The sequence below is a fragment of the Echiichthys vipera genome (assembly GCF_963691815.1).
Source record: "Echiichthys vipera genome assembly, chromosome: 20".
Taxonomy (NCBI): Eukaryota; Metazoa; Chordata; class Actinopteri; order Perciformes; family Trachinidae; genus Echiichthys; species Echiichthys vipera.
This window is the reverse complement of record NC_139845.1, coordinates 20,820,816-20,840,605: the sequence shown is the minus strand read 5'-3', so window position 1 is coordinate 20,840,605 and position 19,790 is coordinate 20,820,816. Positions and strand designations below refer to the sequence as shown.

The 19,790-nt window shown below is 42.7% G+C and overlaps 1 protein-coding gene across 1 annotated transcript; it reads right to left on the bottom strand.

Annotated features, from left to right (window-relative positions):
- Positions 1–477: 477 nt before the first annotated feature.
- Positions 478–17,662, bottom strand: gdi2 (GDP dissociation inhibitor 2). Its single transcript, XM_083934712.1, has 10 exons — positions 17,523–17,662; positions 9,542–9,649; positions 8,097–8,196; positions 7,575–7,709; positions 5,730–5,928; positions 5,496–5,627; positions 5,015–5,114; positions 4,735–4,906; positions 3,383–3,582; positions 478–1,599 (listed from the first exon to the last, which is right to left on the bottom strand). Exons 1-10 carry the CDS (start codon positions 17,565–17,567, stop codon positions 1,450–1,452), a joined length of 1,341 nt encoding a protein of 446 aa, XP_083790838.1. The 5' UTR covers positions 17,568–17,662; the 3' UTR covers positions 478–1,449.
- Between the last annotated feature and the right edge of the window lie 2,128 nt (positions 17,663–19,790).

Here is a 19,790-nt window from a genome sequence, read left to right as displayed (position 1 = left end):
CATCATTCAAGTGACTTATTACTGAAATCTACCACTGTCATTAAAAATGCACCTTTCTCTCTTCATCTTGCACCTTAAAATCCACATAGTATATTGTAATATAGTGTTTTAAATTCGCTATACTGTACTCTTATTGTAGTTTATATTTCTGATTGTATTGTCCCGCTGCTGCGATGACCTCATTTCCCCTCGGGGATAAATAAAGATATCTATCTATCTAACTCACCTAAGAAGCATCATTTTGAATATCATGATGCAAAGGTGATGCTAGGGTTGGTCTATAATAACCTGAAATCATACAAGTGTCAATGAATCAGCAGTTGTTGTTGTCAGCCTAAAGTTCAGGGACGCCTCACCAGCATCAGTAAAAAGCTGCCGTGAGCAGCAGAAATGTACAGGGGTGTCTCACTCGTGTTGCACACGTTCACTCATCAGTCTGAAATCTGAGAAAAAAAGTTGATCAAACACAGGTTTGCTTTTTGACAAAGTTTTTTTTACTTTGCAGTACAGAAATCATTTGAGCCCAAGATGTTTGTTTTTTTGTTTTTTGTTGTTCAAGACAAAATATACCACAGGGCTCTCATCAATTCAATACTGCTGCAGTACACATTTGGTCCTTCTTAAGCAATTACAGTCAACCACACTTCCCATTGATCTGCTGTTAATGCTCGGGTCTCAACACTTTCCATGATACAGAACTTAATATATCTCTGATGCGTTATAGGAACTCAAGCTGTCGAAAACCGGTTTGGGGAGTTAATGCTGGACTACAGACGCGTCTGTGGCTTGGCCTATAGCATGTGACTGGCTGTGATTGGAGAGGAAAAGGGGGCAAAAAGACACTGGGACATCAAGCCCGCCCACACACCCCTGTCCCGCTTTAAAGGCTGAGGGGCCTCCTCACACTGCCATCTGCTGTTGTGCTGCAGACACGCAAAGCCAAGCCACTTCTCTCTCACCCTGACATAAAAAAAAAATACTTGCAAAGACCAATAACTGATGTATAGATATTATTTATCTTCCATATAATGACAGTTATCCCCATCACCCCACCCTCCCTGACAGTTATGCCCACTCTGTAAGATACTATTGATTATGAATCATCATCTGGATTTGGCATCTTTGGACTATGTATCATCTTAAATGATGAAGCAGAAGAATTTAGGGGCATTACTGTGTATTAGGCGTAACCAGTGTTAAGTGCAACATCCATCTGAATGTGATTTGTTGTTTTTTTAAAAAGCATACCTCCCTCCCTGAACCCTATCCAACAATACTATATCATCTCTCTCTACGGATCATGAATTTCTTCAAGGGGCAAACCATAAAACTGGATGATCAGCCAGCCCATGGTTGTGTACATTTTTGTGTAGCTTTTCTATTTTTTGTAAGATTTCAGTCGTCGGCAGCGGTGTCTTTGCTATCGGGAGTGTTGCGGACGCTTCGCCTCTACTCTACGTCCCCGAAGGTGTCCTGCTTCTTGCGCTCCATCTCGGCAAAGTCAAATTCTGAGCCCGTCATCCTCCGGTAGATGTCTTTGATGTCGTCGCAGGTGGTCTCAAAGTGAGTTGTGGCATCGTACGAACGGGAGATGAAAATCTAGAGGAGAAAACAAACAGTGGTAAAAAGAGGCCTTTTGTTTGAAATATTCTCCCGGTGCACATAGAGATGGATGAACAGTCTAGTTCAGCCTGGACGAAGCTGCCAAGCTCATGTTTCGTTTGCTCTGGCCAGGTACGTGTGGTGCCTCTCCATGATCATGATCATGATCATGTAAACAACCACGACGTGTGGCTGGCAGAGGCCGCTCTGCTTGTGAAGGGTTAAACAGAAACTGATTTTGTTTCTAACAGACGGAAGGAAACAGACCACAGAATTGTTTCTTGCGCAGGACATTTTGCTGACACAACTTTCCCTGTTTGCATTCGCTCACACACGCGCGCATGCACCCACACGAAAGTGTTGCAAAGACAGCGTGTTTTTACATGACAGCAACATGCAAGGCAAATTCATCCGTTACAGCGAGTGGCATTCCTTCCGTAACAAACCAGCAGAATGTTTGTAAACAACAGGCGTCCAGACACTTCCGGGTGGCAGAACACAGGCAGCTTCCACTGACCTGACTGGCTACTGTTAACAGTGTTACGCAGTTAAAAAAGGAAAACGTGTTGTGTTAGTGGTTGGGCCGCCTGATATACAGCAAAAGGTGCAGGGTTTTATCAATTTCCTTCAGAAAAAATGAATGTATCCAGCAGGACCTGTGGAGGAGGAGCCTCTTCTAACGGGCCGACTGGGAACCAAACCTCCATCATCGTGTTTGTGGAGACATTTTCTCACAAAGAAAAGATCTGGGTCACCAGTCGGACAGTTTCTGGCTAAATTCTACCAAACGTTCTGTTAAACCTACAAATATAAATGATGGTGTAATGTTTAGAGGTAATTTAATGGTGTTAAACTGAAGTCTAACTTCTTATCTTTGTACACATGTATCGTTTTAACGGCTTAATTTATCTTTGTGTTTACAGGAGTGGTCAAAACGACGCCAACACCAGTGAATTAGCCCTGTGCTCCTCTCGCCCTAGTCGGACACCCCGATCTCCTCGCAGTACACTGGGAGCTGCTGGTCGTCCATATTAACATCAGTGCTGTCAAAACATCCTGTACCATACTTCAGTCCTTCACAATAAAATGACACACTTTAACAGCTCCAAAATATACCGTAAACTCTTCTTTATGCCTATTTTTAATGTAAACCACCACCTGAGCCTCTAAGGCTGAGCATCGCCCAAACGTTCTGACTGCTTTCACTCATCAGCGTCACTTTTGTTTACTAATTTGACGTCTAAATGCCCATGTACAACTATGAACTTTCCCTTGTAGATTCTTAGAAGTGTGTAAATAAATTCTACGTCCACTTCGGTGCAGATCACCCAGTAATTCAAGCCATTCACTCTGGTTAAATGACACGGTAGTGCTTGTTTATACTAGTGGTGCCATCGGAGAACGCGCCGGCCTTTGCCACACGGAGGAGCGAATATTATTGTTGAGACGTCATGGTGAATTGTCTAATAGATATTTAAATAGCATGCTTACTGGATAACAGTCAACAGTTTCATTTAGTAGTAACTTGCAATCGACACAGCTGATAAAGTAAACCAACGCCAACAGCCTTGATCCTGCCCTTGATTTTCAGGTGGACAAAAGGAGGTCGAAGTGAAAGGGTATTTTATATTGTCAAACCCTGAGTGAGTACACAGTATATGATGTTCAATGTTAAATGTGTTGCATTACTTTTCTCAAACGAGTTCCAAGTCTGGGACACTTCCTTTACCTGAAGTGAGTGGGAATAAATAACTGCTCCAACAGTAGAAAAGCTTCCTACCTGGCTCTCAGTGCCCAAGTCCACAGGTTCATACAGGTCGCTAATGCTGACAAACTTCTGCTCGATGGGCGTCAGTAGGTCCAAGGCTGGCTTGATCTCACTCTCTGGGTCGTTTGTCTCCACCGTGGTGCTGATAATGGCGATGTATTTACCAGCTGCTGCCACGTTGTGAGCAAAGGAGATCATACAGACGTAGATGTCTGGAAACAGAAAAACTGAGGTTAATGTCTGGTGGTTTGCCGCCGTAATTTGAAAGATTATATTATGTTATTTAAGTCAATACACAGGAGATCAATAGAACAGATATTAGAACGACTAATACATACTTGATTTATTCTGATTTAATACTGGGTTTTTTTTAATGTTCAGAATCTGATAGAATATAGGCTGTGGCTATACCACTGCTGTACCAGCATGTTTTTATAAATAATCAAGGCACTTAAACAAAAACCTTTATTTTGTGAAAAAAACAGTGAGTAAAATCAGAGAACAGTAACCATTGTGTCAGAAGTGAAGATTTCAACAATGTTTTCTTCTGTAGGATTCAAAAATGAACAGGAAGTGTAGAGGCCACAGCTTTAAATGACTTCAGCACATCTGCGCCCACAGGACATCACTAGTTTCTCACACTGCTCTGCTTTGATCTTGGTCCATTCAGACTCACTCTCTTCCACACTTCACTAACTGGAGTGGGTTTCTTAAACATTACTTTGTCGCCTAGGATTTTCCAGAGATTCTCTATGGGGTTTAGATCTAGACTCTGGGCTGGCCATTTCACTGTTTCAATATTCTTAGCTTCAAGAGACTGCTTCACCTGTTTTGCAGTGGGACAGGGGACAGTGTCTTGCATGAAAATTGTGGGCTGCTTGGGAGATAGTTGCAGTGGAGGTATTGCATGTATAGCTGAACAAGAGGCCCAACTCCTGCAGCTGCAAACATCCCCCAAACCAGGACACTTCCTCCTCCTAATTTAATAATACATTCATTAACTTGTCCTCTTATTCTGATCACCAGTGTCTATTGCAGCTCTGGGTTGAACCTGACAATATGGAATTAAAACCAGAGGTGTCACATTGGATTTCACATTTACCACCACCTCTGTAGTTTCAGACATTTGCATGAACAGAATAATACCATAAGTGGATAATATATTTAAACAGTTGCCGCATATATGTGTATACGACTTCACTTAATTCTAAACTTCTCTTCCCTTCTGCAATACAATATTTTGCTTTCATCTACAGAGTAATCAGCTATGATAAGGACATAATCTGTTTTCCTTGAAGATCTATTGTACTTACTTTTAATACTATAAAGTCAAGAAAATCTGCTAACTTCCTGTGTGTGCTCACCGTGCTTCCTGTTGACCTGAGTTTGGGGGATGATGATCTGGCAGGAGTTGACATTGCCGGTGTTGTTGATGGGGTGATTCAAGATGCAGATGGCTCTGATCACCTGACCCACTTTATTGACGCGACTCATATCATAGCTGGGGTCGCAGATCAGCTGCTTGCACCTGGCGATCTGTGTTGGGAAAAAGGTGAGAGGTGTAAAGAGGGTAGGTTTGATTCCTGGAGAAGATTACCATGTTTAAATTTATAAATCCAACACATTTAAGAGCAAAATCCTCACCTCTCCCTCAGACTTGACTCCCACCACCTTTCCATTCTCTACCACGATCTCATCGATAGGCTTGTTCAACATATAGGTCCCACCGTAGATAGCACTCAGCCTGGAATGGAAACACAAGGTTGGACCTAATAGTTGAAGAAGAGTGTAATTTGTGTGAACATTTTCATACATACACTTCAATTAGGTTGGGAACCGAACTTCAATACTTTTAGGCACCAACCAAATAGCCTGAATAGTAATGAGTATTGAAAATCCTGTCATCACACAGTTCATTTCTATGCCTCAGCATCAGTGAGCCAATAAACCGGCAGCAGGCTTATACCAAGACCTAATAATGCCGGTGACTGGTTGTTTAACGTTACATGCATGCATGAAAAACACTACATTGGGTACAGTGTGTGTTGTCCTTGTGGGACGTTAAAATGAGTCCCACAGAGTGATACAAATATTACACGTGTGTGTCAAGGGGAGAGTCCCCTACCTGGCAAACCCCTGCGGCAGTTCTCCCAGGCCGTACAGAGGGTAGAGGTATGGGCTCTTGCCATATCTGGCCAGAGACTCACTGTAAAGCTTGATCCTGTTTATCGTTTCGATGCACGGTTGATCCAGGTAACTGAGTGGACAGAGATGTAGAGCATTAAAATCTATAAACTGTGCAATGGTATCACAATCATGTGCAATTCAAGTAATATACAACAATAGAAAGAGCACTGACTCGTCTGTACGGTAGAGGGCGAGGGAGTGGCCGGTAAAGTCCATGACTTCCTGGCCCAGGTTAAACTTTCCAAAAATGTTCCTCATTGATGTCTTTTGGGGGTCGACGCCTTGCAGGCTTTTGGGGTCGTTCTCATCAAAGTTGGCGACGAAATGGAGGAAGTTTCTGAAGCGCCGTTTCTCAAAAAGCCCCATCAGACCTTTAGGAGAACAAAGAGTTAAGACTTTGAATGGGCCCAAGTCAAAAGCAGTAACCAGCAGCTGAGAGTAAAGGCTTGGACCCAAACAACATTACTACTTAAAAACAACAACTTTTCAAAAGGACGTATAGAAAGAGACACATGCAGCATATACCAAAAACTTGAAATGTACAGTGCTGTGATAAAGCCTGACACGCAGTGTGTATGTCCTCCCCTTCCGCTATGTATTTAGCAAGGGAATCATTGTTGCATCCGGAGCTAAGTGCGTCCAAGACGACTGTGATTGGTTGAAAGAAATGCAAACAAGCTAGCTAGACTAGTTGTGGTAGTCGGGGTTAAAAGTGTAACCAGTCTTACATGGTGCCTTGATATACCTGACTACATTTCTTGCCCACAGCATTGCTTTCCTAAAGTCAAACAAAAACCCATATAGTTAACTTCTGCGTTTCAGTGCCCATGTGAAAGTCAGTGTGTTTACAGTCACATCACTAAGCCGAAAAAGGCCTAATCAGATTATTGAAGTTCCCCACGTATACACGAGAGGGGGCTGAATGGGAAAATCACAAGAGTTACCCTTCTCTGGTACAGGAGGTGGCGCTCCACCATCATACAGCTGGTCATAATACGGCTTTTTCCCCGGTTCACCGTTGTGAAAATCACAAGCGAGGTGAACGAAAAGGTTTACCACCGCCATGGAGGGGGGAGTTCTAACCCCTGCACATGTGCAGACGAGAAACCCGATTACAATCCGGGTAAAGCGTTTACATGCAAGAGAACTCCGGTTACTAAAGGACTTATCTAATTATGACAATTCTGATTTTACCCAGGGTATGTTGTTTACATGGTGTTTGAGAAACCAGAGAATAAGCTTAACCCGATTATAATCAGGTTTTTAAACTGCATGTAAACGCTTGGTGCAGCAGCAGATTACCAGGAGCCAGATTTCCCTTCACATGAGGAAACGGTGACGATGATGGAGGATTTGGTGAAGTGAAGTGCCAATCATTTACTGGTATATCATTTGTATTTATACGGTTTATAATAGATTTTGTTTTCTTGTCAGATTCACTCAAGAGTAAACAGAACAGAAACTAGACTATGACCACGAAGCTCTGAACTGTTTTGTTTAGTTAAGATCATATTTAATACAGTCTAATTCAATTGAATTTTATTTATAGTGCCAAATCATAACAAAGGTTATCTCAGGACACTTTACAGACATGTTTTAGGTTTCTCCCTGCTCCGAGACACTTGAGTCTAGAGATTTCAAATCCTGTGACAAGCATCAGCTGCTTGATAACGAGCAGAGCATTAGACTCAGGTGTGTTCGAGCAGAGAGAAACCTAAAACATGCAGGACAGTGGCCCTCTAGGAGCAGGGTTGGGCAGCACTGGTCTATGGTTAGCATAAGAGCTGAAGGGAAGTGTGCCGTGCTTTGGAGCATTTCCGTCGCCTGTCTCAACCCAGCAGTGACCACAACGGGTCGCGCAGCAAACGCTCAACCAGATAGCCGGAGAGGCCAGACACACAGCTGTGTTTGAGGTGAAATCTGTAACTCTGGTGTTGTCAACAGTTCATTAAGCGGTGGGGAAATTACTTCACCACGGCATTCAAATGCCTGACTACTTTATCCGCAAACAACTTACTCGATGACAGGGCCTCAGCCTCGGTAGAGGGGACTTTATAGATTTTGTTCGACTTGTAAACGAAGCTGCCCTCAACCACTTTGAAATCCAGGTACTGAGTCACCTTTGTGATGAGCAGCATGCGCACCAGCTGACCTGGGGGAAGAAGATGCAAACATCAGCGTTAAACTACAAAAACACTAAATAAAGCTATTGCTAATTAATACAAAATAAAAATAAAAATATTTATCAAATAACATCCAAATAATTTTAAACCCTTTCCTTAGATTTCAGCCACATTAAAGTGTTACTCGTGGTTTGTGGTGCTACTTAAAAAAGGCTTCAAATATCAATCAGTGTTTGAACCATGACACCTACAGCACTAATAAGCTAATGCTCACAGCTCTGCCACAAACAAAAATGAAATGTGAGCAAGAACATTAAAAGGGACATATTGAAGATATTTGACTGCAGGGACTAAAGGTCAGAGAGAAGTCCAAGATTAGCTGTTAGTAAAACACAGGTGAGTGATCTAAATTATACCGTTGGCCATTAGGAATTTAGGGATGAGGTCCACGTTCCAATCCCGGCTTTTCCCCATTGACTCAGAAGGTTTGCCTGGAAAGTTGAAGCGCTTGTAGAGCTGTAAGGAGATACAGAACCAGACTTGATTCACAGAGGCGCAATTCAACAAACAACGAAAACATTCAAAGGGGAACTCCCGTGATTTTACACATCCAGGTCTGCAAAAGGTATCTCTGGTCCTGTGGCGTCTACGTTGAACCTATTTTTGTCATTACCTGTACTCAGGAAAGAGTATTTTCACAAAAACGTTTGTCTTTCAGAACAAGGTCAGAGGGGCTACTTTTGGGGCTGAGAACCTGATCATCATAGTGAGAGGGGTAATAATGGCTACTGAAAATTAAAAAAAGATTATTTCTTTAGGGTGCTTGTCCTTTTTTTGATAGCGGATGGTGTAGAACAGAGGGTCCCAATCCACGAGCAGCGGATTAGTACCATCCTTAGAACCGGCGAGGAAGATGTGATTAGAATTGCCGGAAAGAAATAATCAATCAATTAATTAATGTAATCAAAGGGTGTGTATATCGGTAGACAGCAAACATCTTAATTGGTAAAGTAACGAGTAACTTAAGTTATAAGAAATGTAGTGGAGTAAAAAGTAGAATATTTCCAGCTGAATTGGGGTAGAAGTAGCATGAAAATACTCAAAATCATAAGAACAAGAGCCTCAAACATGTACTTCATTACAGTAATTCAGAAGCATTTATATAGAAATGTAGATATCATCATAAATCATTATACCGTGATATAATACTGTTAGCGTCTATGCTTCACATTATACCGTGATACACAGTATATTTTAGACCATACCGTACAGCCCTATCTAATCATGTCTAATTATATAACTTATAGCTTATTATATCCTCCTTTGGGTAATTCATTACTCATTACATTGCAATCCACAATACAGGTTATCTTTTTTTAAGCAAAGTGACTCACAAGTACGTCTTCACCACCTTTCAGTAGTGTGTGGATGCTGCCTGAGTGATGTTACGGAGTCTTGTGTGTTTCTTTTTTATTTAATGAGCAACTACAGAAAACAGAGCAGTTTGAGTTTTGGCTGCTGTTTTTACGCTTGCCCCCATCTCTTAATGGATACAATGTGCACTCTTTTCTCTGTCTCTCTGGCATTTTCTAACTCAATATCCAGACTCTGAGAGGATAAATACAACTTCCACTAATTTTGTGCATTCGTGAAGTGAACATCAGCGTTAGATTGTTGGCTTAAGAACATTTAGGTATAAAGTCTGGCACTGGAGAACCCCTGGTCTGACCAACAACTTTTTCAGTCCCTCTGTTTCTCCTGTTAATTCCAACCACAGTCTGCTGTTGTTGCCTTCTTATGTCTTCAACGTAAAAAAACTTGACTTCCCTGGTGTCAAAGAGGTGGTCAGTGATCAACTTACATCCTCAATAGGCGTGATGGAGGCACTCTCAGCTCCGTAGTAGGAGTTGCGGTCCATGTGCAGAACCTTCTTCCCCTTCACAGACATGATGCCAGATAAAATGCATTCCTGTCGGGTGAAAAAAAACAGAAGTAGAATTAGACCAAGACCAAAAGGATGCAGAGAAAATCCACAGACATGGCAAATCCTAATGTTACGGCACGTTGGTTGATGCTATTTGTTTAGTTGTTGCAAATTATCCTACAGTAAGGTACGCTCACGTAGCCTAATGGTTTGGGCAAACCAGATAACCGCAACATCCCTGGGTCAATTCCAGTCTCTCTCTCCTTGCTTCCTTTCGTAGCTCTGTCAAGGCATAAGGCAAAAATGGATTCATTTATGAAGGGATTTACTATGTACGTGATTGCCCTTTGTGTTCTTATTGCTCGCATTAACTGTCTTTTAATCATTCTGTAATATAGAGTGAAGGATTGGCTGTTATAAATCCTGCTCAAGTCATTTCAGGTTGATTTGACAGAAAACCAGTTGTGTGAAGGCTCATTCAGATTTTCACTCACGATTAATATAAATTGATGTAAATTGAGTCAATGTTAAAAGATGTTAACAGAACCAAGATTATGACCAGACATCGCTGTGACCAAGAATTCTGTTTTCCGACACGCCCAATTCCAACATAATGTCTGTCATGCTTCTATGGAGCCGAGGCAATGATTACAGCTTTCACATGGCTTTAAGTCTCAGACCCTGGGCTACGATGAGAGGAAACGGGCCTGTTTGTCAGAGCCTGGAATTCACAAAGACCAAAGGCCATAATGCGATTACTGCGTGCATCATGTGATTGTGTGGACTTTACTCTGAAAACCAGTTTTACTATCCAATGACGGCTTATAATATGGCGGTGCATGGTATAACCTGTTTCTCACATGACCAAAAAACAAACAATGCATTATGTCTTCTACTGAGTGATGTCACCCTCACCCCCTGAGAATGCGGCCTGTAATGACACAGGAAGTGTCACAGTTCAAACCAGTTGTTTCTTTCAATAGGGATGAACTCGTATCACTCCTTAGAGGCCAAAACTATGCTCCGCACTTAATTACTTGATTATGGTAAATAAAGGCTCACCATGCATTCACACCAAAAGCAAGGGAGGCGGTTAAATTGCGTTGTTTTCTCACATTTGTCACATTTTTGATCATCGTTTTAATCTCATGTAGCAGCCGAGGCGGCTAGCTAAGTGAAGCTAACCCCCGGCTCAGCCTACTCTGCTGTTGTGCTAAATGGGAAGTGATGCTACTGCTAAACAAAAGTTTAATGCTTCTAAAAGAACAGAAATGAGCTCTCAGAGGAAGTGTGTGGCTCTTAAACAAGCTGTTGTGTTGTAGTGAGATCAGGCCGTCAGTGATTTAACCCCTGAAGCCGTACTTTCCGCTAGATCAGACCGGGATACGCTTCACTCTGCTTCTTCTTCTGGATTTCTGGCAGACTAGATGCCTGAATCCACAGTTCATAGTTATATGCATTATATTATAAACATAGGAACAGTCTGGTTTCCCCCAAGGACTGCAACAATGGCGGCTTTGGTGAGCCTGGTGAGCCCCTGGATGTTTCACAGCTTCAGGCGATGTTGCTTGAAAAGTTTACATTTTTCAACATAAAGCAACAAACGATGAGGCGATCGATGCTTCATCGCATTGCTCTTATTGCTCAGAACGCGCCGCCCAAGGCGACATCGTGTATCATTTACATTGATTTTGAATGGCAGCTTGACGCTTTCATCCACTCCGTCGCTTTTGGTGTGAATGCACGGTAACATTAACGATAAAGATAAAGTAGCGAGTCGAATACTATGACACCTCTAACCGCAAATTCTTCTTCACAAAACCTTAATTTGCTCAATTTGTCTATTTGGTACATCTTCAGAACAAGTACAGCTCTCACTTTAACATTAACCATAGCAGGATGCTCGATTATACGCGTGTAGTTTTTACATTTTATCCATGAAGAAGAGAAAAGGAATGTTACTGGTACATCCATTAAAAGGATTGGCTGAGACTTCAGGGACACATGCTCTAACTAGAAAAACAAAAGCTGACAATTATGAGAGAAGGTGGTGAATCTTTAGTCATCAGAAACTGTTGGTGGTCCTAGGTTGTACTATGACGAAAGTGCACCAATGGGGAATTAAGAGGTTCAGTGATCAGGCAAGCAGTAGATTTGGGGCCATTTCTGGTTTTGCCAATATGACAGCGTAATTAACATCATATTCTGCTTGTGTATGAACAGACCAAAAGAGTTAATTGACAGGCGATGCGCAATTTACTGCTGGGCCGAGGCCAGTAACATGGAGGCAGATGCTTTAGGGCGCGCTCACACTACTTAAAGGTACTAGACTTTAGCTGAAAAACTGGTTTTGGCCGCAGCCAAAAGGATAGTGTGATCACGCTCTTAGGGCGTGATCACACTGTCCTCCCGGACCGAGACCCGGGCTTTAGGGTACTTGTCCCCCCTCCCTCTCCCCCCCGCGCCCCAGCCCCGTTTGTACTCACACTACCTGGGCCTCGGCCAATGCTTCTTGCTGTCCATACGCCATCACGCCGTAACACGTCACACGCATTGATCGCGTGTGTGGCTTTGTTTACAAATCTTTCCATAGACCTCTGAGTTTTTGTGCGTCTTGTCGACTGTTTTTGAATATTTTCATCGACCAAATCTGCAGTAAACACTCCACCTCCGCATCACACCAACATGAACCTTTCACCGCCATTGTTGTTGTTGTTAAATGTCCGCGCATGGTCCGTCCTTCTATTTACATGTCCGAACAGGCGGACATAACGCTACTGCCGTAGGGCTCGTGCTCGTGCGCGTACACGTGCGCACGCTCGTGCTCGTACATGTGCAAACGGCTCCGCTAAAGCCCACCTATTTCAAGCGGGCCGTGGACGGTCCGCTGGCCCCAGTTGAGTGCGGAGCGGGTGCGCTCACACTACTTAAAGGTACTAGACTTTAGCTGAAAAACCGGTTTTGGCCGCGGCCAAAAGCACAGTGTGATCACGCTGTAAGTTACTAGATCCCTAACTACCAGCTACTGGTTTCCAGTGGATGCATTGCTTTATGTCATTTCGTAAAGTGAGATTGTGACTTGAAAAAAATTCTAATATTAATAAAATATTATTATTTTTACATTTTATACTTTATCGCTGTGATCACCGTAGCCTACACAACAGCAAACACAAGTACTATGCAAACACACCTCAGCACCACCAGAAGCTCTCTGCTTAAATCAACCCCCCTGTAAAGAAAATATTGACATTTTAAAATAGTGTTAAAATGTCTCGTTCTCATAGACTCAACATCGTATATCCTCTCGTTACACCCCTTATTCTGTATGTATGGTATATTTTTTAATATTGTACAGTCATGACAGCGATGGTGCTGTCGGTTTGCCTTTTATGTTGCATCTTCAAAACAGCACAATAAAAATGTGACACCTAATTTGAAACAGCACATTGCAATTTCTCCATCCGTTATTGACTTACGGTGTGTGCCTCCAAAACTTCTGGTTGCGCCCCTAAAATGTTCAGTTTTGGGCCACAGTGCTCCTAGTGAAAAAAGTTGGAGCCTTGCATTTAATTAGTCTTTTTTTTTAACTAGCTAGTGAAACTAGTGTAGTGTGGGTGTGTATTTAAATTAACCCATAGAATGGTAATGCCAAGTGCCTACTACCCAACTTTATCCCTAATTTTTCCATTCACAGAAAGCAAATTGCTGCTGACAAAAGCCACAGATCAGAGGGAAATCAGGGTTGGCTGAGAGCTCGCCGGTCAGAGCTTGAGTGTGAACTTACATCGCACACTCATTCCAGACATCCAGCAGGCCTAATATCTGGAGTTTTCGGGGACTCCATGAGCCAATGAGCGTGCAAGACAGGGGCTGAGGGGAAACCAGGGAAAGGGTTGCCTGTAACACTAGAAACTTTACTGTATGTGCGGCTGCAGACAGACCCTGCTGCTCTGGGGACCAACGGAGCAGCAAGGCGAAGCTCAGCTCCGGGCTGGAGGAAAAGCCAGCTGCATTGTCGCAGCATTTGATCGGCATATGATACCGATAGACTCATCTGGCTTTCAACTGAAAACCCATCCGTGGCGATATTACATATCAGAGCAAGTGCTCAAGTTGGGAGACCAGACCCACACTTTAGGGATTTTTCCTGGTGAAAGATCTTGTAGCTGGTGACTTGTTACTGGTCAGTGCAACTTGTATAGTTTGAAAAGTACAGCAAACTGAAGACTTTGAGTGCCTTGTAGGAATAATTTGGCATAACGTGCAATTAATTTGTAGGATTATCACATGGTATTTTACGCCTTAATCTGTAACCTTTGTCAATAAATTTGTCTAAACACTTAAGATACTGTCTCCTGGATAGGATGACTAATGAGTTGGAAGTAAACCCTCCATATTTCCTGTGCGACCATGAGTGGTGATACTGTCCAAAAAGACTGGAACTGTCAGGAATACTGAACGTGTGATCAACCTAAATTTACTTCTACATCCAATCTCCCCTTTGTTACCTCAGTGAAATACCTACTTCTCTGCATCCTGCAACATCCAAGCTAGCTTCTGCATAGGTGCTCTTCCAAACCAACACATGCCTCAGTGAAATCTGCTAACTTCTGTATGCGTCTGGGTGTCATCCATTGTATGATCTTGCAATGCAAACATTCAGGTACATAAATCTCTGGGGAACAAAGAGCAGTCGTGATGCGCCAGTCACTCTTTTCGGGTGACAGGTAACTGAACCAAAGCCAATTTGCTGCTGCGTATATAAATACAGGCTTTGACACAGAACCGGAAGCAGCCTCGGTCATCACCACCTCAGCCTGATAGTAGCGGTGGCCATTCTGACGGATAGGAAAGCACACTGATCCAGTGTACGGTCAGGCAGAAAATAAAGCCTGCATAAAGCATTCCAAAGGCAAAGTTTCAGTTCAATTTTTAACACGCAAGACGCAAGAGAGAGAAAATGGGTGAGAGGCAGCAAAGTCCAACATCGAAGACAAGAGCTGTAAGTGAGAGAGGATGTGTCTCCGCAGTTCAAAAATGCAATCACATGACGTTACTATCACAGGAGGAGTACTAGCTTTGATTCTATGACACCGGACACATTTCCAACACACTTCCAAGTGTTTCAAGTCTGAAGTCTGAAGAATCTGCTGGACTTTGATTTTTCATCTCTGTGTTAAACAGCAGATTAAAGTTCTACAGACAAAGCATGTGATGAGCCTATAAAATTAAAAAGTGTCAGCTTCAGAGGAGTTTTTTTCATTTATTTAAAGACCATAATTTTGTCACAATACAGTTTGGTATCTTTATGTAGACAACATACTGCATAATAATGTAAATCTCTGTTGTTAGTGACCGTGTACTTATCACTTGATTGCCCAGTGAATGCAACCATTGTGTCCATTTCCTTTCCTTTTTCATATCACTTCCTCCTTTTGATGGTCACAAAGATAGCAGCAACTGTATATTTATTAGTGGAGAGTGCAAAACTAATCTAGTACTGTAAAAGGAATTTGTCATTTTACTTCATATGGTTTGGGATATTTAGCTTTAGTGCTGTAAATAACATAATAATCTGCATTATGGTGTAATGTACTACTAATTTCCTGTATGAATTGTTGTTTGAAACTAAAAAGTGTTTTTACTGTCGATTTTTGATCAATTGTTTGGTCTATAAAATGTAAGTAAATTGTTAAGTACTAGAATTTCCTAAAGCCTAGTGTGGTGTACTTAAATGTCTTGTTTTGTCTGATCAACAGTCTAAAACGCAGATAATAAGTTTACTTTTAAATAAAGAGTAAGGAGTGCGAGAAATCCTCATGTATAAGAAACTGAAATCAGAGAATGTTTGCTTTTGTTACTGGAAAACTGATTCCTCAAATAGTTTCAGAGTTTTAGAGGGATAACTTTATTCCACTGCACTATTGTTAGTTTGTTCCTGGTAAGTAAATAGTTGTCCCATCACTAATATTTCCCCACTACCACTGGTGGTTTTCCATCAGTCCTTTGTGACGTATTGAATGATGTAAAACCATCACTGCAGCCTCTGTTTAGTCCTCAGCCCACAACCACTGAAATGCCGCCCTATTCACTCTTCTCGTCTTCAGGCAACAAGCTGATTATTCGGGATCACCAAGAGCATCAGAATGTGAACCAGACTTTGTTTAAGTACAGTTTCATATCTTGTGCCAAGCCACTCCCCTGGTGTCATTAGAAGTGACAGATGGGAAACCCCACCCCCCAGTCGCTTAACCCTATGACATAAAAAAGGTGCCACTGGTGGAAGAACTCTATTGAGAATGCAAAACTAGTGCATAACTAGTATACTGGTCAATTATAATGTGGTTTAACTTGTTAGTAAGTAGTCAGAGAAGCGCTAATGTCAGTGTGTAACATAAAAGGGTAATCTGTCAGATATATAGAAGTAAAGTCCCTTCTTTGCATAAGGGAACTGAAATCACTACACTGTTGCAGTGGTCTGCAGCGCTTTGTAGGCTGGCTTGCAGTCAGTCTAGCTCTTGGTTTACTCATCTTACAGAGTCCTTACAGTGTACTTTCGGTTCCTCACTCTTGATGGAACCACACCCAAATGTGAGCTACATCAACACCCTGCCCACACACACAAAAAAAATTTAGCCACCCCCCTTTTGCTTGGCAGCTAGTGCCCTGCTACATCTGCCAGCTCTGAGCCTAAAGCAAAACACGCTGCGATTCAGTGTTCGCTGAAATACATAAATATGAATATACAGAAACTTCAAAAGGCTGTCCTGAGCCGTAGATAATACAAGAATCAATGCTATGTCACTAGTGTTCTCCAGGTTAGGTCCAGAAACGTCTCCAACATCAGCTCCTGGAGGACAGGACGCTGCTTACCCATTGGTGTTTGGGTATTTCCACGTCAGGCTTCAGTCGTGGAAAATCGACAGAAAGTCAAGCGGCCTGTGCAGGAAGTATACGTTTGTCTGTAAGGCTATGGCATGTCGAGGCTGACAGAAAGTCAAATACACGGGGAAACCACCACCCTTTGGGCCAAGCTCATAAACTACCACCTCACATCTTACTGGATCATTTTCCTCCTGGCTTATTTAGTGTGTAGGCTAAAGCAAGAAGTTCAATTTCAAGTTAACATGTAGGTTAACAACAGGATGCCACAGCCTTTTGAACAGTTAAGGTCCAAAGTAAGCGTTTCTGGATAAACAGTCTGTTCGTCTTCACAGAATACCTTCTCGTGTAAGTCATTGTGCCGAGGCTTCGTTAACTTTGTGCCCATTATTCAGCTTGTACGGTTTCACTCCGCAGCCTGTTGAGCCCACGGAAAGAGCACAGCGGAAACTTCGGGTAGCTTGAATATGTGCTACTTTACTGCGTTATTACTTATTCCGCCAGTTAAGCGGATGGCTTCGATAACCTTATACTGTTAAATAAAGTCAACAGCCGCTGACGGGCACCGTGCACGACGGATTAATGCGTGAAGCTGACACGTCGTTATTCTGTTGTTAGCAGGCTAACGTTAATTAGTTAGCTTCATTTAGGTCGGCTAATGTTAGCAGACTAATCATCCGCGTATAATCTTGACTGACGCCCCATTTCCAAATACCCGGTTAAATTACTAGGCTCATTACAGTCGACATAATACTTTATACACACAGCAAGGGAGTGATAGCTGAACGTGTCTTGTGTAAGTTAACATTTAGGCATCGCTAATCTTCCCGGACATTGAGCATTTGCAGATATCGGAGTGCTAACAGTTAGCTACAGTGCTCAGTTTCCATTAACTAACAGTAAGCTAGCTACTTAGCGCTAGCGCCGCTGATTAGGCCTAGTTAGCTCAGAGCCAGGCTGTCAGGCGCTAACTGCGTCGGTAACAGGTTGCAAATCACTTCCACGCCGTGGGCCGCGTCGTTTGAGCCTTTCTCACCGTGAGTCCGGTGCCCAGGACGATAACGTCGTATTCTTCATTCATTTTTTCAACTCTTTACTCCTCTTCTCCGGAATAACGGGAAAGAAGAAAATGGAGATCTGCGGGACTGGAAGTGAGAAGGGGCTGCGGTTCAGCGTCAGGCGCCTCCAGGGGCGGGGCTTCTCAGCTGTCAATCACTTGAGGTTTAAAAGCGTCTGCTGGAAAACTAGGTACCTTAGGGGAAATACGTGTTAATGTTACAATAAACCACACTTTATCTTAAGTTGTCACCATTACCCTCTTACTAGGTTGAATGGGCTGTGCATTTCTTATGGATCAGGTTGTGCATCCACAGGTAGCCTACTAGTATAATACCATAACCCTTATATTCTGTGTTTACTCCCACCCTGCATGTTAAATAAATGGTCACGCATTCAATTATATGTTGATAGGAACTTATTATCATCTCATATGAGGAATCCACAAATGAATCCAGTGCAATGGTGTACTATAATGCAATGTAGTCTCAGTCCAATACATGCCACAGTGGACTCGATTCATTGTTGACACACCTGTTTAGTAAACCCAGTGACGTTCATGAAGGCAGCCTCTGCATTACTCATCCAAGTCAGTCCTCATTCAGCCAACAGGGCATTTGAAGAACTCTAAATATAATATTACACCATTCAGGAGCTTAAGACTACATTCAATACATTGATTTCATACACATTTACATGGACACACCCATTTTTCCAAACAGTACTTTCACAGAGAGTAATACACCAGCCAGCCAAAAAAGACTGGAATTACCGCAGGTGGTTAATACTAGGTTTTGTTTTGAGTCTGATGTCACAGCTACTGTACTAGCAAGCTAGAGATTTGAGATGATGAGCAGGTGAGCATGTCTTTAGCATGTCCAATCATGTCTAGACCTCAGTGCACAGCATCTCTAAACAAGAGACACTACCCCGTGCAGCAGTGGCTGGCCGCTTGGCACATAATGGTCCTGGCAAGTCATTTTTGGAGACACATTCAAAATGTCATGTCACTAGCACAACAACACGTCTGATGTACACATAAGAGAATAAAGCAGGACTTTAAAGAAAGTCACGTGACTTAGGTAAGCAAGAAGAATAGAATAGAATAGAATAGACTTTATTGATCCCACAGCGGGGAAATTCACGTGAGCAGAAGCTTACAACACAGACGCAGACAACACAGACCCTTAGTTTACATAAGGTAAACAAAGATAATTAAAAATAAAATAGAAGATAAAAATAAAAAATAAGAATAGAAAATATACTATATACAATATACAACAATTTACACTATGTGTCATAAATATGAAGTGGAAAAACTACAGTGGATGGAAATACTAAGTACAGATGTTACAAATATGCATTACAAAAGTGACTTGTGATGATGTGGAAGTGTAATTGCACATGGGTGAATTGACAAAATAAACATAACAATCATTACAAATTATTATTGTGCAGTCTGACTGCGGTCGGGATGAACGACCTGCGGAAGCGTTCTTTTTTGCATCTCGGATGCAGCAGTCTGTGGCTGAAGGAGCTGCTTAAGGCTCCCACAGTGTCATGGAGGGGGTGAGAGGTGTTGTCCATGATCGATGTTAGTTTGGATAACATCCTCCTCTCACCCACCTCCTCAATGGAATCCAGGGAACAGTCTAGGACTGAGCCAGCTCTTCTGATCAGTCTGTTTAGTCTCTTCCTGTCCCTCTCTGAGCTTCCACAGCCCCAGCAGACCACCGCATAAAAAATAACAGACGCTACCACAGAGTCATAGAAGGTCCTCAGAAGTGCCCTGCACACTCCAAAAGACCTCAGTCGCCTCAGTAGATGGAGGCGACTCTGGCCCTTCTTGTACAGGGCGTCGGTGTTGTGGGACCAGTCCAGTTTATTATTGAGGTGAACACCCAGGTATTTGTACTGCTCCACCTTCTCAATGTCCAAACCCTGGATGTTCACCGGTGCTGTTGTGGGAGCCTTCCTGCTGAAGTCTATCACCACCTCCTTCGTCTTGCTGGCGTTGATGAGCAGATGGTTTGCCTCACACCAGGCGACGAAGTTGGCGATGACGTCTCGATACTCCAGGTCGTCCCCCTCGGACACCCGACCAACGATGGCTGTGTCGTCGGAGAACTTCTGGAGGTGGCAGCTGTTGGTGTTGTGGCTGAAGTCTGAGGTGTACAGTGTGAAAAGGAAGGGAGCGAGCACCGTACCCTGCGGGGCCCCTGTGCTGCAGACTACCACATCAGACACA